The sequence below is a fragment of the Panicum virgatum genome, chromosome 7N (genome assembly GCF_016808335.1).
Source record: "Panicum virgatum strain AP13 chromosome 7N, P.virgatum_v5, whole genome shotgun sequence".
In the NCBI taxonomy this organism is placed as follows: Eukaryota; Viridiplantae; Streptophyta; class Magnoliopsida; order Poales; family Poaceae; genus Panicum; species Panicum virgatum.
The window spans coordinates 26,684,656-26,704,007 of NC_053151.1; the positions used below are offsets into that span (position 1 = coordinate 26,684,656).

The 19,352-nt window shown below is 46.9% G+C and overlaps 2 protein-coding genes and 2 long non-coding RNA genes across 5 annotated transcripts in view; 2 read left to right on the top strand and 2 right to left on the bottom strand.

The window, feature by feature from the left end:
• The window catches only part of LOC120683348, a 45,323-nt gene that overhangs the window by 10,766 nt on the left and 15,205 nt on the right, over positions 1-19,352 (top strand). The window lies entirely within an intron of this gene.
• On the bottom strand, positions 4,235-5,265 carry LOC120683358. The gene is made up of 2 exons (XR_005678779.1): positions 5,231-5,265; positions 4,235-4,938 (listed from the first exon to the last, which is right to left on the bottom strand). It is a non-coding gene; the product is annotated as an uncharacterized LOC120683358 (long non-coding RNA).
• On the bottom strand, positions 5,279-7,262 carry LOC120683357. The gene is made up of 3 exons (XR_005678778.1): positions 5,539-7,262; positions 5,383-5,449; positions 5,279-5,304 (listed from the first exon to the last, which is right to left on the bottom strand). It is a non-coding gene; the product is annotated as an uncharacterized LOC120683357 (long non-coding RNA).
• On the top strand, positions 7,323-8,458 carry LOC120683355. Its single transcript, XM_039965432.1, has 2 exons — positions 7,323-7,916; positions 8,000-8,458. Exon 1 carries the CDS (start codon positions 7,455-7,457, stop codon positions 7,875-7,877), a length of 423 nt encoding a protein of 140 aa, XP_039821366.1. The 5' UTR covers positions 7,323-7,454; the 3' UTR covers positions 7,878-7,916; positions 8,000-8,458.

Consider the following 19,352-nt stretch of genomic DNA (forward strand, 5'->3'; position numbering starts at 1 on the left):
GAATCGGTGGACATTATGGAAGTTGATGCTTTGGAGGAGCTCGATCTATCTGCTACGGCTATCAAGGAGCTACCAGACAACATCCCTAATCTGCCCCAGCTTAGGCGATTGCTTCTCAGGGGCGTTCCTTCCCTGAGACGATTCCCTTGGCATAAGCTGGATAGATTCCCAGATGTGTTTTGCTTGGATCAATGCTCATCAACTGGAACTGTTAATCATGATTGCAGTACTCCACAAGTTGCTCAGGTGTGCATAAGTGATTCCAGATTGTTTTATAGCTTCAATAATGCCACCAAGGGTTTAGTAAGGGGTGGAAGAATTTTGAAATCTTTCCATGTTCAAATTACATCATGCAAGGCCATAACTAGGAAGATACAGGATGAAGAGGACATGGTGAAAACCAACAAGGTTCATGCGTCATTGGCAGCCTATGCTGATGTAAACCATCGCTATCTGACAGATGGAGTCTCGATGGTGTCAATGGATGACGTGCCTCCCTTTCGCGAGAGTGAGCGTCATGTGGGGATCTCAGCAGTGGAGCGGTATCCCCATGGTCTGAGGTATCTTCTGGCAGTCACTAAATCAATTAGCATGCCAGATGATACTCACGTCTCCTGCCTCAATGATCTGAGTCGTCGTAGTTTGGGTATCCTGGAGGAATGCAAGCTCCAGCGGTGCCATCGGATGGTGCATGTCTTTAATTACGAGTACTTTGCGCGCGCCTTCGCGCGCCCACGTTTTTTTCCATAATGATAACCAAATTTAAGCAGCATTTACTTATATAATGGACTTGTAAATTAGTAGCATTTTTTGTTTTTCCTTGAAAATAGAAGATTAACTATGAAGGTAGATATATGCGTACAATAATATGGAAACTACCATCTATTTGGTTTTTGTCCCTACAAATCTACCAGCAAAAACACATTGTTATAAAGCAGTTCAATCTACACATTTTATTTGTCATTAGCTTATTAGCATATAGTTACAGAGTCACTACACTTAAAACATGTTATTGGTAATTGACAAATCGAGCCATAAATCTTTTGGAGCCTCTTCTTGCTTTCACAGAGCAAGTGGTGCATAATATCACCTTACAGGAAATTTCAGATTTGCAGATGTAAGTAATTAATTCAGCTGATATTTATGAAATAGGAACTAGAGTAAGTTTAGTGCTTACCTGTGGTATACCTTGTAACTGAGATTTTGTTTGGAAGTAGTGAGTGAAGAGAAACTTAAGAGCAGAAGGTATAATCATAATACACATCAGTTGTAAGCACCACGGTACACAATACAATTGAATGGAGAACTTTTTTTAGAAGTAAATAAAAGAAGAAACAATAGAGGAACGAAATCAAAGGGAAAAGAAAATCAAAATTCAAAACAAAATATTAAAAATAAATTGTCATCTGGATTGCCATCCTTTGTTGCTGCAGTGGTTATAGGGACTTGCAGTCATTATCAGAAACAATTAGAATTTAGTAGTTCTGTTAGAACTTAAAATTTAAGATTTGCAGACTCTGCATTGAATAGTCATGTTTAAGCATTTGTGAAAAAATAGATCTATTGTATAATATAATATGCTGCGACAATTTGAACTGGTAGGTCTGAATTCTTTTACCTTTTGAACGTTAAGGTTATGAATCTTGAACTCTACGATAGCTACCCGGGCACTGCTGCTTGTGTCTGCAAGCCAAACATCTGTCACACCCGGTTTTAAGGACAAAACCAAATGCATAACTATATGTATGCCAGGATCAAGTTTCATAAATATAGAGACATCATAAGTGAATAATCAGTAACAGTATCACAAAAAAGAGAAATACAACAAATAAAAGACTATCAGAGTTTACAGCTTATCCTGAAAATGAAGGCTCCAAACTTCACAGGCAATCGACTGGGGGTTGCGTACGCCTAGAACTCAGCAACATCTTCAAAATACTTCTCACACCTTCTCCTTCTAAGCAGCAGTAAGCAAGGGTGAGTACACTTATGGTTGGTACTCAGCAAGGCCACAAGAAATAACCAGAATGTGATTTATATCCATCTTTAAGTTTATTAATCATATAAGGGTCCAAGCCGCTCTTGACCGTGAGCACGGCTAACCGGTTAGTTTTAACTCTGCAGAGGTTGTACACTTTCACCACAATTCGCGTAAAAGTTCCGAAGAACTTTGAACCCAACCACGCAATGTGCTAGCTAGGCACAATACCACACTTCCGAGGTGTGATTGCATAGGGACGCTATGAGGCCTTTACAAAGAATCCCTATATGTATGTGTTGGTCCCTGCCATGCGGTCCCTCAGAAGACGCAGCTTCCTTCACCCGCTCCACAACACAAACTCATAACCACCAAGCAGAACAACCCCAACACAACATATAGTTCATCTAATTACTTAGCCAAGACCAGAGCCATATAGTATTGTGGTTGCACTGTTTTCTTGGGTGGTTCTCCATGTTCCAATTAAATCAAGTACTCTTGTATATAAGCATAGATAGAAAGATGGTTAGGGTCACTTGCCTTTCTCCAATGAAAAGCTACTCTTACTGCTCTTCACTGCTCATCAGCTTTTGCTCACTTGCAATTCTTGATCTTCAAACTTCGAACAACGATCTTTCTACTCGGAATAATCATCGGGCAAACATACAAAGCAAATAAGAAGATACATCTAAGAACAATACACCAAAACAAAAGAAAGACTTTAAAAGAACGTACTAAAGGATAGGGCTCGCTGCTACGGTTACGAGAGCGCAAGAAACACGAAAAACGGAGCTAAAACGGCGATTCTATGGGTTAAACGGTGAGTCAGGAATTTATTAGTCATGATTAACTAAAGGGTTAAGGACTAACAGAAAAGATTTGTAAGACACAGAAAATTGTGCTCACAGAGTATAACAAGGTCATAAAGCTATCGCACACGTTGCAAGGATCACGTGAGCGTGAGAATCGATGAAAACGTTGTTGAAACGAAGAAGTTATGATTAAAACAGGGTTCTAGGGACTTATCTGCGATAGATTTGAAAGAAAAGGGGCTAGCTTTAAAGAAACCAAGGACTAAAATGAGATTAAACCTAAACTACAGGGGCTAGCTTGCAAAACTACGCACTAAGGATGGCGGGTTCTATTTTGGAAAAGCTCAGGGTGTTTTTCGTAAAGATTTGGACTAAAACAGAAATAGTTTTGAACTGCGATGGACGGAGGGTTGATTTTGGAAAAACGGAGGGGTTTATTTGCAAAAATGACCACGGTTGACCAGTATTTGGTTTAGTTGACTCGGGTCATATTAGATCTGGGCCACTGGATCTAAATCAGACGGCGGGAGTGGATTGGGGTGGGCTGGCGGCGGCGCAGAGCTCTCGGGCTCCAATGGAGGCAGCGCACTAGGGTTTCGCGCGAAAGGCAACGGCGGCTTCGAAGAAGGGTTCAAGAGGGTTTGACGACGCTTATATAGGGCGGGGCGGGGTGCCTTGGCGTGCGGGCCACGCCCGGAAATGGCGGCGCGTGCGGCGTTCGGACTCGGGAGAGTCCCAGTCCGTCACGGGGTAGGAGAAGCCCCTGACGCGCGGGCCCCGCATGGCAGTGAAAGGGGGAGAGAGGGAAACGAAGCAGGCCGGGCTGCCGTTTGGGCCGGGGAAGTGCAGCTGGGCCAGCTGGGAAGGAAAAGGAAAAATGGCCGGGCTGAGATCTTGGGCCGAAAACAGATTTTTTTTCCATACTGACTTAAATAAATTCAAATCAAATTCAAACTCAAGGAATTTGAATTCAAATTGAACCACAAACATTTAAAACAATGCAAGGTAGCATGGATGCACAACAACAAAACAATTTTGTTTAATTTTATAAAACCAACCAATCATTATTTATTTTTACTAAATTTTCTGTGGACAAAATAAATGTTGGGATTTTTTTAAAAATTATGAGAAAATTGTTGTTTTATTTTAAATTTTAATCACATCCTGAAATTTAAAAATTTCAGGGTGTGACAACATCCTAGTTATTCAGAGCATGAATTCAAATGCATGAATTCAAATGCATGAATTCAAATAGTCTATAATATTCGAAGCATGAACCTGGCACATACTTATTTGGTAAGCTGTTCAATCCAAATATTATTATACTTTTAATATTATCCAAAAATACTTGTTGGACTTGATAGTATCCAAATCAGAATATTTATTACAATTACTAAAGCTGAAACTATTATCCTAAAACAATAACTCCGTTGGTCTTCCAAAAAAAAAGAAAACGAATAACTCCGTACATATCCAAATAATGCTTTGTTTAGTTACGTGTCAAAGCTCAATCATCCAAACTCTCTACATTCTTTTTGCTAGGATGCATCCAATTCATGTTTTAATATACATCACTTAAAAAATGTTCAGTTTGAACTTGAATATTTGTGGCACTAAAACATAATCAACAATTGCCTCATTGCATGTGTAAAGCCTATGTCAAACATGTGCTAATGTGTATGTCATTGTATTCTGTTGGGAAATAATAATTAGGCCCAGCCCAAGAGAAGCAAGACACTGATCTTTGCTAAAAACATCCACTATTATGTCAAATTTCTATGATCAATCAGATGTGCTCTTATTTTTAACTTGTAGGCAAGTAACACAATCATTGCAATGAAGTGTTCATACCTTTTCCAGTGACACTTAAAATTTTGAGCACAGGATTAATTATATACCATGAATGAACAATATAATGATTCGAGCTATTCCTTTTTACCATCCTGTGACGGATGATGTGCTGTTTTATGTTGATCAATAATAATGGTCCCAATTTCCATATGACAGTTGCAATCTTCTCTTTGTCTGATCCAATCCGATCAAAGAACATCTTGAGTAGAAAAGGCCGGCTGCGGACAGCAGCAGAAACGCCAGCATCCTGTGCGTGGCGGTGGACTGTCAACACGTGAAGTTAACTTAACTCCAGAGCTGTCATCAAACAAAATAGCAGTCAATTCAATGCATTCAAGTATCAGGTCGAGTTTCAAACAGAGTCAGAGAACTCCAGAGTCCAGATGCGCTCCGTACAAAACTGATCTTGTAAGGATAAAATGAACCAAACGACCAAAATCCAGAGTTGAACTCTCGAGCTCCTGCTCCACTCATGGAGCAGAGTTATGCTATGATAATACTTCAGATTAATACTTCTTTCCTTGATTCTTAAGTTTAATTAATCCTGTGTCACAATCATTAAGTTAATTTATATGGACTTAATTCTTACCTTGTAGTGATAATACTTCTTTCTGTTTTCATGCAAGTTAGTAATGCTGTTATGCTATAGCCATCAACTGGTCGCTGAATGTCAATTGATGCTGTTAGTAAGAAATATGCAAGTTAGAACTAATTGACAGCTGATGCAGGATTTCAACTTACATGGGGATTAGGTACAGAGCTCGAATTGATTGTATTCATCAGTTTCCGAAATTTTGTATCATGATGACTACTTATTAACAGTTTCAAAATGAATAAAAAGAAATTAGAAACTCAGAAATATATAAAAATGAGTACAAGCTGATATCAAACACGTACCTGTGGTTACTATTATTGTCTTTGATGCAAATACATGCGTGAATCATCGCTTGAAGCTAAGCATTCTTCAGATGAGATTCATCATGACATTCGCACAAGGATTTGGAAAGAAGTATGCAAAATAAGAAAAACAAATTAGAAGCAAGTGTTTTGCAATCCTGTTAGTTTCATTAACCGAACAGATGTTTTGAATTATAGCTAACCTAGACACCTAGTTAGAGGTGATCTCTAATGCTGCAGAGGAACGTGTAAGAACTAGCGAAGGGGTAGGCTTGGGCCGAACTGCAGGAAACTAAACTTTGGAGGGGGGTTATATGTAGATATGCCAAGACACAACAAATACGAATGTAATTGCCTCCTTTTTCTTGAGGCTAACAGCAAGAACTTCAAGATCTTTGCCATGGCCGACGGTGGTACTGGCTTGGTCACGGGAAAGGGGGGAAAGTGGGGGAAACGAAATAGGAGAGGGAAGGGGTTCCGTTTCATGGCTTACCACTGGCAGGGACTCACCATGGTGGCCAGATTTGGCCGGAGAAGGGGGCGGCGGCGGTCTGTTCTGGTTATGCTCCGTGGGAAGCGGTGGTCCGTCGACGGGATGGCAACGAGGAGCAGCCGGGCAGATGCAGCTCGGTGAGGGGAGGCTGATGCTGGTGGACGCTTGCTTATGCGGGCTGAGGAGCCGGTGATGAGGAGCCAGTGAATCAGCTCGCCGGTGTTAGGACGGAGGCACTGGGTCCTCTAAGCTCGCGGGACGGCTGCTCCAGTTCCAGCGGCCAAACCTAGCGAAGACGACCCAAGATGGAGAAGAGGAACTCGGGAGCAATGACTAGGGCGCGGCCAGACCTGGCGGAGATGACCCGAAATGCGGCGTGGGCTCACTCGCGAATGCTCCGAAAATGGAGGACGAAGCGCCGGCGGAAGCGTTCATGGAGGAGGAGGAGGACGCTGCGGCACCACCAGTCCTAGAACTCGGCGCCGAGGCCGTCGACGAAGGCAGCCTTCAGGAACGCGTCGTCGGGGATGTCGGCAGGGTCCTCTGAATGCGGAGGTGGTACCGGTTGACGACCTCACCGGGCCCCTGCCTCAGCGACATGAGGTCCGCACACACGGGTTTGGCGGCGTCCGGCGGGCGGTAGAAGTCGAGGAAGGAAGCCCGGACGGCGTGCCATGGCGAGGGCGGCGAACCCTCGTCGATCGAGGTTGTGAGGTCGTACCACAACGTGGCATCGCCGTCAAGCGACGCCGTGAAGATGCGGGCGGCGGCCGCCGGTGTCACGGCCGTGAAGATGTTGGCGCGGCAGACGTGGTCGAAGCGCGCGAGATGGGCGTCGGGGCACTCGCCGGGGTCGCCGCGGAAGATGGGTAGAGGCCCGACCGTGAAGTAGGATCCCGATAACCGCGATAGAGGCCGCCGTCGGGAGCCCCAGAATCGCCCGGCCGGCGCCACCGGCAGCACCACGGAAGCCGCTGCCTTTGATTTGCCATCAACTAGCAGCAAGGTCGAGCGGTGGAGGCGTGTATGTGTTTCGGCCCGGCAAGATGTTTAGGGAAGGGAGGTTTTTTAAGAAGCCCGGGGAAGCTCGAGGGACGGCAGGGAACGAGAAGGTTCCAGCCTGTACACAATGTGCATGTAGCGAGGAGGTGAGGTGCGGGGAACGGAGCAGCGACTCGGGCCGTCCGATGAGCATCGCGCGAACCAAAATATTTTTGCTATCGTGGCCATCCTGAGCTCGCACAGAGCGGTGCGCGAATGACATAGAAATCTGTTTTACGATGACCTGGGGCCGAGTTTGAAGAATGCACATGTCTCTCATCTCAAAAGTCTGACACATTTCTACAAAGACTGGAGGTTTGATTATGATTTCCGTGCACTGAAGCACCTCCGGCTGGAGCATTGCCCGAGGTTGGAAGGCGTCATGCCACGTGGATCTGCGCTGCCATGTCTCGTGGCGCTCGACATCCTCTTCTGCTACAATCTCAAGGCAATTTTCTACTACAATAGCGAGTCGTCTTCTAGTTTCGAGCTCCCATGTCTTCGGAGGATCCACCTCCAGGAGCTGTCCCTGCTGGAGCATCTTCGCGACGACGACGCCGTCCTGGCCGCGCCCGCGTGGGAGGAGCTCCACGTCCGCGGCTGCTGGAGCTTGCGCCGCCTCCCGCGCCTCATCGACCGACGATCAGGCAAGAAGGCCGTGACGGTGAGCGGGGAGCGGGCCTGGTGGACCAAGCTCCGCTGGGACGACCGGGACGACTCGCACCGCGGCAGCTACGAGCCCAGGCTTCCCCCGGCATCCGCCTCCATCCGCGAGCGCGTCATCATCAAGAGCTACCTCAGGTGAAGGAACTGAGCCATGCCCAAGCCGCAAGCTCATCCTCAGGTTAGCTTGCCATTTCATATACTAGCTTGATCCACCCAATCACCTCCCAACATTATTGATGATTAGATTTGTCGATTCCACAGCAACCTCCGCCTCCAATCTCATGCGCCCGTCCAGAGTTTCCCCATGCCCGCCCGCCGGCGTCGATCTCCATTTATTCCAAATAAGAGGTTTGGTTTGTCTGCTGGCTGCTTCATCGTCCGGCCGGCGCATCCCAAGCAGTGTGACAGCAGCTCAACCAGATTGCAGTGTTTGATGCATCAACGTGTGTTTTCTAGTGTTGTGTGCTTGCTTTGATCAGTTCCTGCAGTGACTTCGATTTGCTTGCCCGTGTGAAACTTGGTGTGTCTGTTTTAATTTGTTCGTTCTCATTCATAATCAGCATGGCCACCTCGGCGTGCTAAATTATATTACTACTTGTGTGCGTTTGCTGCAGTACGTGTTGTTGAACTTGCTGTTATTATTTGATTATATATGGATTGAATTGGTATGTAACTGGTAAGTCTGCTTTGTGTGAAATCAATAAAGTTTGTTTAATTTAATTTGCTGCGTGTTGCTTCATCTAGTACTGGATGTTTGCTTCGTGGGCTCATCGATCGGCGCGGCTGCTAATATAATCTGCTAGCTATCAAGTAATAAATTATGCTTAAATAGCGGCGGCACACTGTGGGTCGTGTTTTTTTTTTTGAAAATGAAAATGGTGTCTCGAGTTTCCATGTAAGTAGGAATTCCTAATTCGAGGTGTGTAGACTCGAGTCTGGACACTGGGAAATGTTTCGGATTGGATATCTTGAGCCAATTCGGCTCTTCTTTGCAACCAATTCGATCAGCAGATACTCAAGACATCACTGGGTAACTTATTAGTTTAGGCAACCAATTCGATCAGCAGATACTCAAGACAAGGTGGAAGTAAAGCACTGGTAGGCTGCAGATTTGTCTGAAACCTTTGTTGCTTTGCTCTTTATGTTTGAAACCTTTGTTGCTTTGCTCTTTACATTTTTATTTTGTTTCTTTATAAAGAGAAAAAGAGAGAACACTGCCGGATGTCCAAATTTACTCTTTAGTTTGAAGTACTAATAACCCTCCGACAGCTCCCATTATTCGAGTATACTCTCTCTATTTTTATTTACATGTCGCATTAGGATTGTTGTCCTAAGTCAACAACTTTGACCAAATTTATAAAAAAATAATATTTATAATACCAAATTTATTTTGTTGAGTCCGCAATGAAATATATATCTATAGTGCATACGTTGGGCAGTATAGGTGTTGCTATATTTTTCTATAGACTCGATCAAAATTAGCTAAGTTTAATTTATGACAAACCTAATACAATATGTAAATAAAATCGAAGGGACTACTATAATGCTCTTCATAAACCAACAATCAAGGCTTCCAATGAACACCGAGCATAGCTTAACTTGTACTATCAGCGAGCGCGTGCTTCCTGCATTTATTGTTGTTGCTACTAATAAACAATCATTATATTACGTCCCATAGGCCCATTGTGGACTCATAGATGGAGACCCAACCCAGTACGACTATACCCTTCTAGTTGCGTGGCGTCGGCCTGCCCTGCCTTCTAGGCCGCTCCGATTTATGGCTTTAGAGAAGTTGCACACAATGTCATAACGATAAAGATGAAGTCCATTTCATAGATATATAAAAATTGATAAATTAAAAGCTTTGCTCGCGGTTGGTTGAGCATCCTGGATAAGTGAGATTTGTTTGCATTTTTGTTAACTTATCTCTAAATGACATTATTTTCCGTGGATGGTTGGGAAATGATGATCCATCAGGTCATGGTTTCAGGCGTGGCGCTAACGTCCATGCGTGCGATGTCACGGCAGCATCGGAGCTCGCACGTGCACATGGGCCATCGCACCAACTGGGAGGACCAAATCCGAGTGATATGCCCCGTGTCGGTATGTGAGGACCAAACCCGAGTGACATTATTTATCCTTTACATATATTTTTTGTAATTAAAATAAATCTAGCTTCTTGTCTTAGAAAACCGAATGGATAACTATATATATGACAGGATCAAATTCCATACATATAGTGACATCCTAATGAAATAACGAGCAATAATATCAAGAAAAAAACTTACAACAACTAAAAAGCCTATCAGAGATACATAGCTTTATCCTGGAAACGAAGGTTCCACACTTCACAGGCAATCGACCGAGAGCTGCGTACGCCTAGAACTCAACATCTTCTTCAGAAATCTTCATAGCATCTTTCTCTTCTGATGAGTGTTGATTTAACAAGTGTGAGTACATATCGTACTCAGCAAGTATATTGAGAAATAAATAACATAAAAGACTTAAACAAGGATAAAGATTGGCTGAATAAAGCGATAAGCATTTTAAATAACAGTTGACATTAAGAGCCTATTTACTAAACCATGTATGAAACCATCCCATATTTATAAAAAAGAAATTGAATACTAAATAATAAATCAAGCTTGAAACATTAAATAACTGAATTAAAGCTATGATTTCAATTAAGTAGACATGTGAGGGTCCGAGCCGCTCTTGACCGTAAGCCCGGCTGATATATCAGTTTTCACTTTGTAGAGGTTGTACACCTTCACCACAAGCCGTGTTACCCGTCACGCAGTGCTGATCAGGTACACTCACCACACTTCCTTAGATATGACTACATGGGTACACTATGAGACCTTTACAAAAACTCCCTAACCAGTAGTAGCCCGCTGAGATTTTAGCCGCTAGGCGAGTGCACCCTCCCCCAAAGCGAGCGTACCCTATAGGCATACCAAACCCCTTTGGCAGACCGAGTACCCCTCTTGAACCTAGTCCCCCCTTCTTGCGCGTTTCAGTAAGCTACTAACAAGTTAGAGAAATCTAATTAATCAGTCAAAAGACCAGAGCCATATAGCCCTTGTGGTTGCGCTGTTTTCCCGAATAGTCGCTCCATGGTTGATTTTAATTAACTTCACTGATTCATCACATTGTTCCAAAAGATATAAAATCATGTCTCAAGTATTGTTTTCATAAACCACCCATAACCATTGTTAAGCAACTATGCAAGCTACATAAAAGATTTTATAAAAGTAACCCGGCTATTCAAGGACAAGGATGAACAATAAGGATAATAGAGACCCATTAAATTAATGCATGCAAGCATATAATAAATAAAAGTTATTGGGACAGATATATGATTAAGGAATATACTTGCATTTATTCCAAATAATAGCTGCTCAGAATCTTCAACACTTACTCTTGAAGCTCTTAATCTTCACATCTCTCGAACTGCGCTTCTTCTACTCGTGACAAGCATCGGGCACAAACATACAAGAAACAAGCAAAACAAAGCACAACTAAGAACAGTTCATCAAAACAAAAGAAAAGCATTACAAGAATGCACTAAAGGATATGGCTTAAAGCTACGATCACAAGAGCGCGAAAAACACTAAAAACGGAACTACAGTTGAAAAGATACAGCTATCGGAATATTTATGTTATAACCGAAAAGAAGACTATAAACTAGATTTATTTTAATTATTATAAGTGCGGAAGAAAAGAATGAGAGGGAGAAGCTAGGCAGGTGTCGTGCTAGGTCGAGGGAAGGAGCAGTCTCAATCTGCGAAGTTCGCGACGGTGAGGCCAATAGAAGAATTGAGCTGGCGGAAGCTGAACGGGCCGTTTGATAGCATGTACACAAGAGAAAAAGATGGATTAAGCCAAATTTGATCGGAGAGCAAGATTAAAGAATGGGGAATTGGACGGGAACAAAACAAGTTGAATCTAGTCCGGGAAGAAAAGAGAGGATTTTAATAACTTAGAATATATTTTTGGGCTTAAAACAAATCTAGAAAAGTCTAGGTAATTCTTTTAATCCACAAAAAAATATATCCTAAAAATCCAAAAAATTCCATGAAAAATCCTAGAGATAGTTTGGGACATGAGGAGTCCAAATAAAATACTTGAATCTCGTGAAAAGAAAGAAAAAATATTCTAGAATTTCCATTAAATGGATTTTAGCTCTAGGTAAATGAGAATAATTACAAGAATAATCTGGAAGATTCTCGGATAATTCAGAAATGGATAATTATATTTGAAAAATATAATCACAACCCAAAATAGAAATTTTGGGGTGTGACATAAGGCGACGGCGGCTCCACGGTGAGGGCGAGGTGGGCACCGGGGTCAGGTCGGGTCGGGTCGTGGGGCAGGGGTCAAGGATGCGGTGGCAGCGGCGAAGCAGCAGGGGTGGCGCCAGGGGGAGGAAGAGGAGGAGGTCGCGGGCCTGGAGCATGCGGGGCGGAGAAGGAGGTAGGGGCGCGCGGGGGCGGAGGAACCGTCGGGCACGAGGTTGTGGGGAGGGAGGTGAGAGGCGAGGCGGGTCAGGGGGAGGGTTTCTGAGGTGGAGGCGAGAGTAGTGCGAGGGGGAGGTAAGAGCGGCGATGGCGGCGGCAAGAGCGGGTGGCAGCATGGAGCACGTGGGGGGGGGGGGGGGGGGGCGAGAGCGGAGGGAGAGGGGGAGGCCGGAGCGCGAGGGGAGGCTGGAGCGCAGCGCGAGCTGAAAACTGCTCTACTCACGAGTGGGGGAGACGTGGGGCGATGCGCGGGGAGGCAGAGCCACGGGAGCGATAGGTAGAGCTACGGGAAGGCAGATCCACGGGAGCGGTGGGCAGACCCACGGGAGAGGTAGACTGAACTTCGTTCTTTTTATCGTGCTATAGATCCGCAGCTCTCCTGGGTGTTCGAGAAAAAAGAAACTTTAAGCAAGTGTCTATATTTATGTGCCAGTGACAATCATGGTACGTGAAGAGCAGTCAACATATTTTTTTGAAGGTTGATCTGCTCTGTGCTAAAAACTTCATCCGTAAAGAGGTGCCACTGCCACTCTCCCAACATTATACCAAAGCGTCCACTTTTTATTGAAGCTGGCTAGGATTCATTCTGTTTTTATCTTATTTGAGAGGCCAATATGTTGTTTCTTGCCCAGTCTGGCACATCTCTTTGCAGTGAAATTGTAAGTTGCAGAAATATTGACTACAATTGCTATCTATGAAATGCATTATTTGCAAAACATTGATTGACTTCTCATGTTAAATCCAAATACTAGATTTCACTGAGTGCAGCAGTGGTCTTTCATTGATGCCTCTGAAAGTCAGCTGTTAATATTAGAATCAACACAGTGCACGATCAAGATGGATCTCTTTCTCTTTTCTTTGTTCAAGCACAAGATGTTCCTAGATCTAGAACGTAGAGAACACAAGAGTACACTGAGAGGGAGAGAGACCTTCTGTACCACCGGTGGAGCTCGAGCCGGCGGCCATCTCGGGTTCGTTGATGGAGATCCGCTCAAGGGCGGCGACGAGTGAAGCAGAGAGGTCGACGCCGGGCCGACGGTGTCGAGGACGGTGGCGGCGACGGCGGGAGGGAGTCGGCTGCAGCGGAGGAAGCGCCAGTGAAGCAGAGGCGGAGGCTTCCCGTTGCTCCTGCGCACCCTCAGATCGGCTAGGGTTTTCGGTGGTTTTGGCGGCGCACAGGTGAACCTCGTACCGTGTGCCGCCGGCCTCCACCTTTCTTTATAGCGCAGTGCAACGGGGGCCCACCAACCATTAAGGGTTGGACGCCCCCGATCAGGGCGCGGATTAAGGGCCTAATAGGCCGTTGGGCCTATTAGGAAGGAGATCAACCTAACAGTTTCCAACTATATCGGTCTCCAAAGAGCTTGCACTAGGCATTCTGTGTAAAAAGATGCCCTGCTGCAGCCTGCTGGCCATGCATACTTCCAACCATGGTGGCAAGGCTCTGGTTAACTCTAGCAATGTCCTCAGCTAAAGCATAACAAAATGCTCGATATGTGATGAAGCTATTGAAACGAACTGGATTCTTATTTCTAAGAATCCGACTCCCTGTACCTTTGTGATAGTCCCAGAATCAATAGCTATCACCTACAGAACTTATTTCAGCATAGTATCATTTCCATACAACGATAACAGAGAATAATATCGAATTTTTACATCCAAAACAACTTGGAACACGATATGGTACAAGCCCCTTGGGCTAAACAACAAGTAGAAATCTTGCGAAGTGGTAGCTAGGGCGTCAAATCTTCATCTCCGGTCTTCACCACAGGCAACCTTGAGCGAAGCAATGTAATCCTTCTGACGTAGCATCTTCATGATCGGTCTCGAGCTTCAAGTTCGGACCTGCAACTAATGATCTACCCCCAAGGAACGGGATAGGACCACATCACCATCCTCAATGCGCAAGTTTTAAAGTGGACTATACTAGTGTACAAAAGTGACAAGGAATGGCTTAGAGTTTTCCTATACAGCAGCAAGTAGCAAAGTAGTTCCATCATCCACATCTCCAGGACACGGGCCGTCATGGCATTCCAGGTTCTCGGTCAGCACACACCTTCCAAACCAACCCAGGTCGATGTGAGAGCTCCCTTCCCTCACACCTCAGCCGTCCGAAGACAGGAAGTAACCACTAGAGTGAGATAGAAATCAAGTAACACTAATCTAGTCAGCGAAGCAGGTTCAAGAGATGTCCATGACCTAGTCAGCGAAGCAGGTTCAAGAGATGTCCATGACCGAGGACGCGGCTATACGTATAGTTTTAACTCTGCAGAGCTTGTACACCTAGACGAGGCGAAGACAGACAGTCCGTCGACCGCCTGAACGACACCCCACCAGTAGAAGACACTAGTTACGGCACCATCCTACTTTCCCGAATCTTGAGCACATCCACCTGCAAGAGGTCGACCCAATACTGTGAAGCCTCCCCACCTAGACCCCGCAAGGTCCTGCATATCGAGGAACATGAGGTCAGCAAATTCTTCCCCTGCACTGATACTCTATCCTCCTATAGGCTTAATACCGCATTTGCTAGCCTCGGGCCAACCCACCCACATAACGTTTAACATAATTCCATCACCAGATCCTACTGGCTCAGTCCTTACTTGTCGAAGCGAGCGTCATCGTCCCAAAAGCGTATCCACCACAGTGGTCCGCAACTGCACCCATTACAGGTATTGCCACCAACTCCTTAACCAAGTAAACCACCAAATGTACCCATGACAAGTACTCTGTAAAGTGTGCCCAAAATACACACTCCAAGCACTCCAATATGAGGATTGGGTTAAATTATGCTCACCCCCACTAAAAGCCCTAATCACCAACTCCTCGGAAAGTATCTCCAACACACGCCAAGAATCCTATCCATCCATCCCACATATACACATGCAAGCAAAGTATAGCATTTCAGGTATATAAAGCGGAATACGATGTACAAGGTAAAGGAGTACAAGTAAGGCTATGCAGGGTTATCATCATCATCCAAGCGAATAAATAAATCGCTAGCATACTAGATTTGCAATGGCTAATAGGTATTCAAATTTAGGATGGGCCCAAATCTAGAGCAAGGTCCTTTTCTTCATCTTCTGCTTCTAAGTCGAGGTTGACGAAGTCGTTCGAGTCTTCCACGTATCCTAATATACGGATGCAAACAAATCACAATATTCTACTAGCAAATCAACTCCAAATAAAGAAGCAAATAAGATCCAAATAACAACAAATTAGGAACATAGGAAGACTTCTCAGCAGGTTAGGGGCCTCGTGTTAGTTCTGGATTGGTCCACATATGGCTGAAGATGTCATTAGTGGCCTTGCTGATGTCATGGTTGACCAAGTCAATGGTCAGAGTTGACTAGTCAATGGGATCAATTGGGTCAGCTAGGATCCACATGTCAGCATGTGGACCCCACAGGTTAGGTGGGACCAGATTGTCAGGCAGATGTGGCGCCCATGTTGACTATGTCAACAGTCAACAGTCAAGGGTTGGTCAACGATCAAACTAACAGGTGGGTCCTACTTGTCAATGTAGTCAACAGGCAAACTGGGTCCACCCATATAGTGGGCCCGGTGCGTCAGTTAGTCGGGTCACGGGTCTATTAGCAGGTCCTACAAGTCAGTCGCCGAGCATCCTTGCGAAGCCAAAGTAGTCACCGGCAGATCGCCAAGCGTTTCCGCGAAGCTGCTAGCCTTGCGTGTGCATGGAGTGAGTTTGATTCAAATTGAATTTTGAGAGGCACATGCATGGGGAGGAACCCGATGCCTGATGCTCTGCTCCATCTAAACTGTGCGCTGCTATTCCAGGTTGTAGCCTCTTTTTTCTAAAGCAAAAAGTCCATTTTTGGTCGTCCAACTATTGCCCGAGTTTGATTTTGGTCATGCAACTCCAAAACCGGGTATCCTAGACCATCGAACTATCAAAACTGTTCATATTTGACCATTCGGCTGTTTTGAAAGGTGGTTTCGCTGACGTGGATGACACGTGGCAGTGGGGCCTACATGTTAGCCCATTTTCCTCTCTTCTCTCTCATCTCTCTGTTTCTTCTCTATTTTCATCTGCTCGCCGGAGAGAATAGAGCAGGTCGGGGCTCGGCCGCAGCTCGGCCACGGCTCCCGGCAGCGCAGCACTGCGGGCGGAGCCCGGCTCCTCCCCGGCGAGCGGGCCCGATGCCCTCCCCAGCGGACCTTGGCTGTGGCTCCCGGCGCGCAGACTCCCGGCGGCACGGCGAGCCGAATCCAGGCGGCGGCCCGCGGGCAGATCCGGGGGCGCGGCGGTGCAGATCCAATCGGCGGCAGTGGAGGATGCCACGAGCGGCGACAGTATCAGATCGCGTTGGCGCCTCGAGCATCGGCTCCATGTTGACGCGTCTGTGAGGCGCCACGGCGAGCGAACCGTCGGCAGGTCAAGAAGTTCAGACGTCCGAACTTATTGACCTACGGACGGTCCGCTATTGGGAGCGGACCGTCTGCCATTACGTGCGGCAGCAGCGGCGGGGCACGCGCTCGCGCACGCGGCAGCGCGGAATGCCTTCCCCGCCGGCGGGCCAAGCTGGGGTCCCCTGCTGCCCCGCTCCGGCCGCAGCTGCCGCTGCCCCCGCTCCCGCACCGGCAACCCCTGGTGCTCCGTTGCCGCAGGGCTCCCCTGCTCCTCGACCAGCTCACCGCAGGGTCCGCGCAGCTTGACTGATGAGGTACTGACCGTCGGGCTCCGGCCCGCTCCTTTGCCGCCGGCCGCGAGCTCGAATCGGCTAGCCTGCGCAGGAACAGGGAGGGGAGGGAGGCGACGCGGAGGAGGCCGAGGAGGGAAGGAGTCGGCCATGGACGTGGCGGCTGCTCCGCCCCTACTCCAGGCCCCTGCTCGTCGGAGAGAGAGAGAGGAGGGAGACAAGAAATAAAGAGATGAGAGAGAAGAGAGGAAAATGGGCTGACATATGGGCCCCACTGTCATGTGTCATCTGCGTCAGCAAAACCACCTTTCAAAACAGCCGAATGGTCAAATATGAACGGTTTTGATAGTTCGATGGTCAAGGATACCTGATTTTGGAGTTGCATGGCCAAAATCAAACTCGGGCGATAGTTGGATGGTAAAAAATTGAACTTTTTTCTTTTCTAAACAAGGAAGACACGCCTCCTCTTGACTTTGACTTGGATTCCGAATACAGGCCTTATTTTCCTCTGACTCTGCTTCGGAGGCGAGGCACGTAGGCTTGTTTGGATGGAGTCCTGGTAGGCAGCTCGCTGCCTGGGCAGATATCAGCCCCAGGCGATCAAAATCGAATGCCTAGGAGCAATGCCTGGCCCAGGCAGCTTTGCCAAGCCTCCAACCAAACAGGCCCTATGCAGCGTAGCTGCCTGGACTCCAAAACGGAAAAAAATTCACGTTGGTTCCGCCTTGGACAGGAAACCAGCTGCAAGATAGGCGTAGATGGGAACGGAAGCCGGGCAGAGCCCGGACTCCTGCACGGTGCTTTCCTTTGGCTTGATGAGTTGGATCTCGCCGGGATCCTCGACAAGCTCGTCGGCGATTCAGATAGTTGATGACACAGATACCTCGGATGTCTCCCTGGTCGCCAGGTGACTGTCGTGGCCATGAGGACCATTGGCGACGTAGACCTAAGAGCTGAAAGTTGTGCCCTTGTCGAGTGCGGTGCAGTTGAAGTTGAAGTTGAAGGATGCCATCGAATTCGCCGGACGACCTTCGATAAACACCCCTACCTGGCGCGCGGACTGTCGGTGTTTAGCCTCCAAGCCCACTTAGGGATACCCAAAGGTGGTTGATTATACGTAGGGTTTTGCCGAGGTCTGGAACCAACGGTGCAAGGAACACAAAGCTTTAAACAGGTTCGGGCCATGAGATGCATAATACCCTACGTCCTGTTGGTGGTTTATATTGCCTTAGATGAGATTATGTTTTGGAGGGCTCCCGGCCCGCCCTTGTATAGTCTGGGAGGCAGGGTTATATGGAAGTCCTAGTCGAATACTAGAGTCCTTCCCAATGTCTATCGGGTAGTTTTCTTCTATTCGACTAGTTCTACTCCTGTACGGGTACTTATAATAGGATAATGTACATGCCATGCGCTATCCCTTATTCTAGAATATTCTACAGATGTAAGCAATTCCGCTGCCCCGGATCTGACAATGTAGTCAATAGGCAAATTGGGTCCGCCCATATAGTGGGCCCGGTGCGTCAGGTAGTGGGGTCACGGGTCTACTAGCAGGGCCTACACGTCAGTCGGTGGGACCCGCGGTCATGCTCAGTTAGTGGTCAACGCGGTCAACTAGTCACAGCTATCAGTGGGCCCCACTATTAGCTAGTGGGTCCACGGTCAGGTGGGCCTATAGTCGAGTTAGTGGGCCTGCTGGAGGGTTCTATGTGCCTACCTGTCAGTCCATGTGGCATCCTACGTGAACACGCCAAGTGGCAAGTGTTAGTTAGCGCAGTCGGGTATGCGTGTGTGTGCGTGTGGCCAACGGGTGGTCGGCTGCGGCACGCCCACAAAGTGTTCGATCGGATGCCGCTAAGGGTTGGAATGCCCGTGAATGTGTGACGTCACCGCGTGGTGATCGTTGGGTGCACACGACGAGGGTCTTGGCCCCAATGCTGGTTTTCCAGTCGCCCGGATGGAGCCCAACTCACAGGCGACTGGCACATGGTGGGTCCCACGCCGGGTATTATCTCCTCCCTTCATCCTGTTTCCTCTAGCATCCAGCCCCTTCCTCCTGTCTCTTTTCTTTTTCCTCCTTCCTCTCTCTCTCTTGGTCTGGATCCGGCTCCCAGCATTTCCGGCGAGCGGCGCGGTGGCCCGGCGGCGGAGAGGTGCGGCGAGCTTCAGACCTTTGGGTCGGCGGCGCAATGGCGGGGTTCCCGGAGCAAGCTTCGCGTGTGGCGCGGCGGCTCGCACCCCAGGCTCTCGCCGCCGGCGACGGGAGGGTCCTCCTCCCGGGCGCTCGCCTCCGGCTGCGAGCTCCTCGGGTTCCGGCGTTGCCTTTTCTTTTTTTTCTTTTTTTTGGATGCAAAAGTTTTTACAAATATTTTTCTCTCTTTTTGGTTTTGGATGTAAAAGTTTTTTCTTCAATTTTTCTTAAAACTTTCTCTTCCA

Coding starts and splice junctions, on each gene's coding strand:
- LOC120683355 (XM_039965432.1), top strand. CDS start 7,455: ATGCCACGTGGATCTGCGCTGCCATGTCTCGTGGCGCTCGACATCCTC.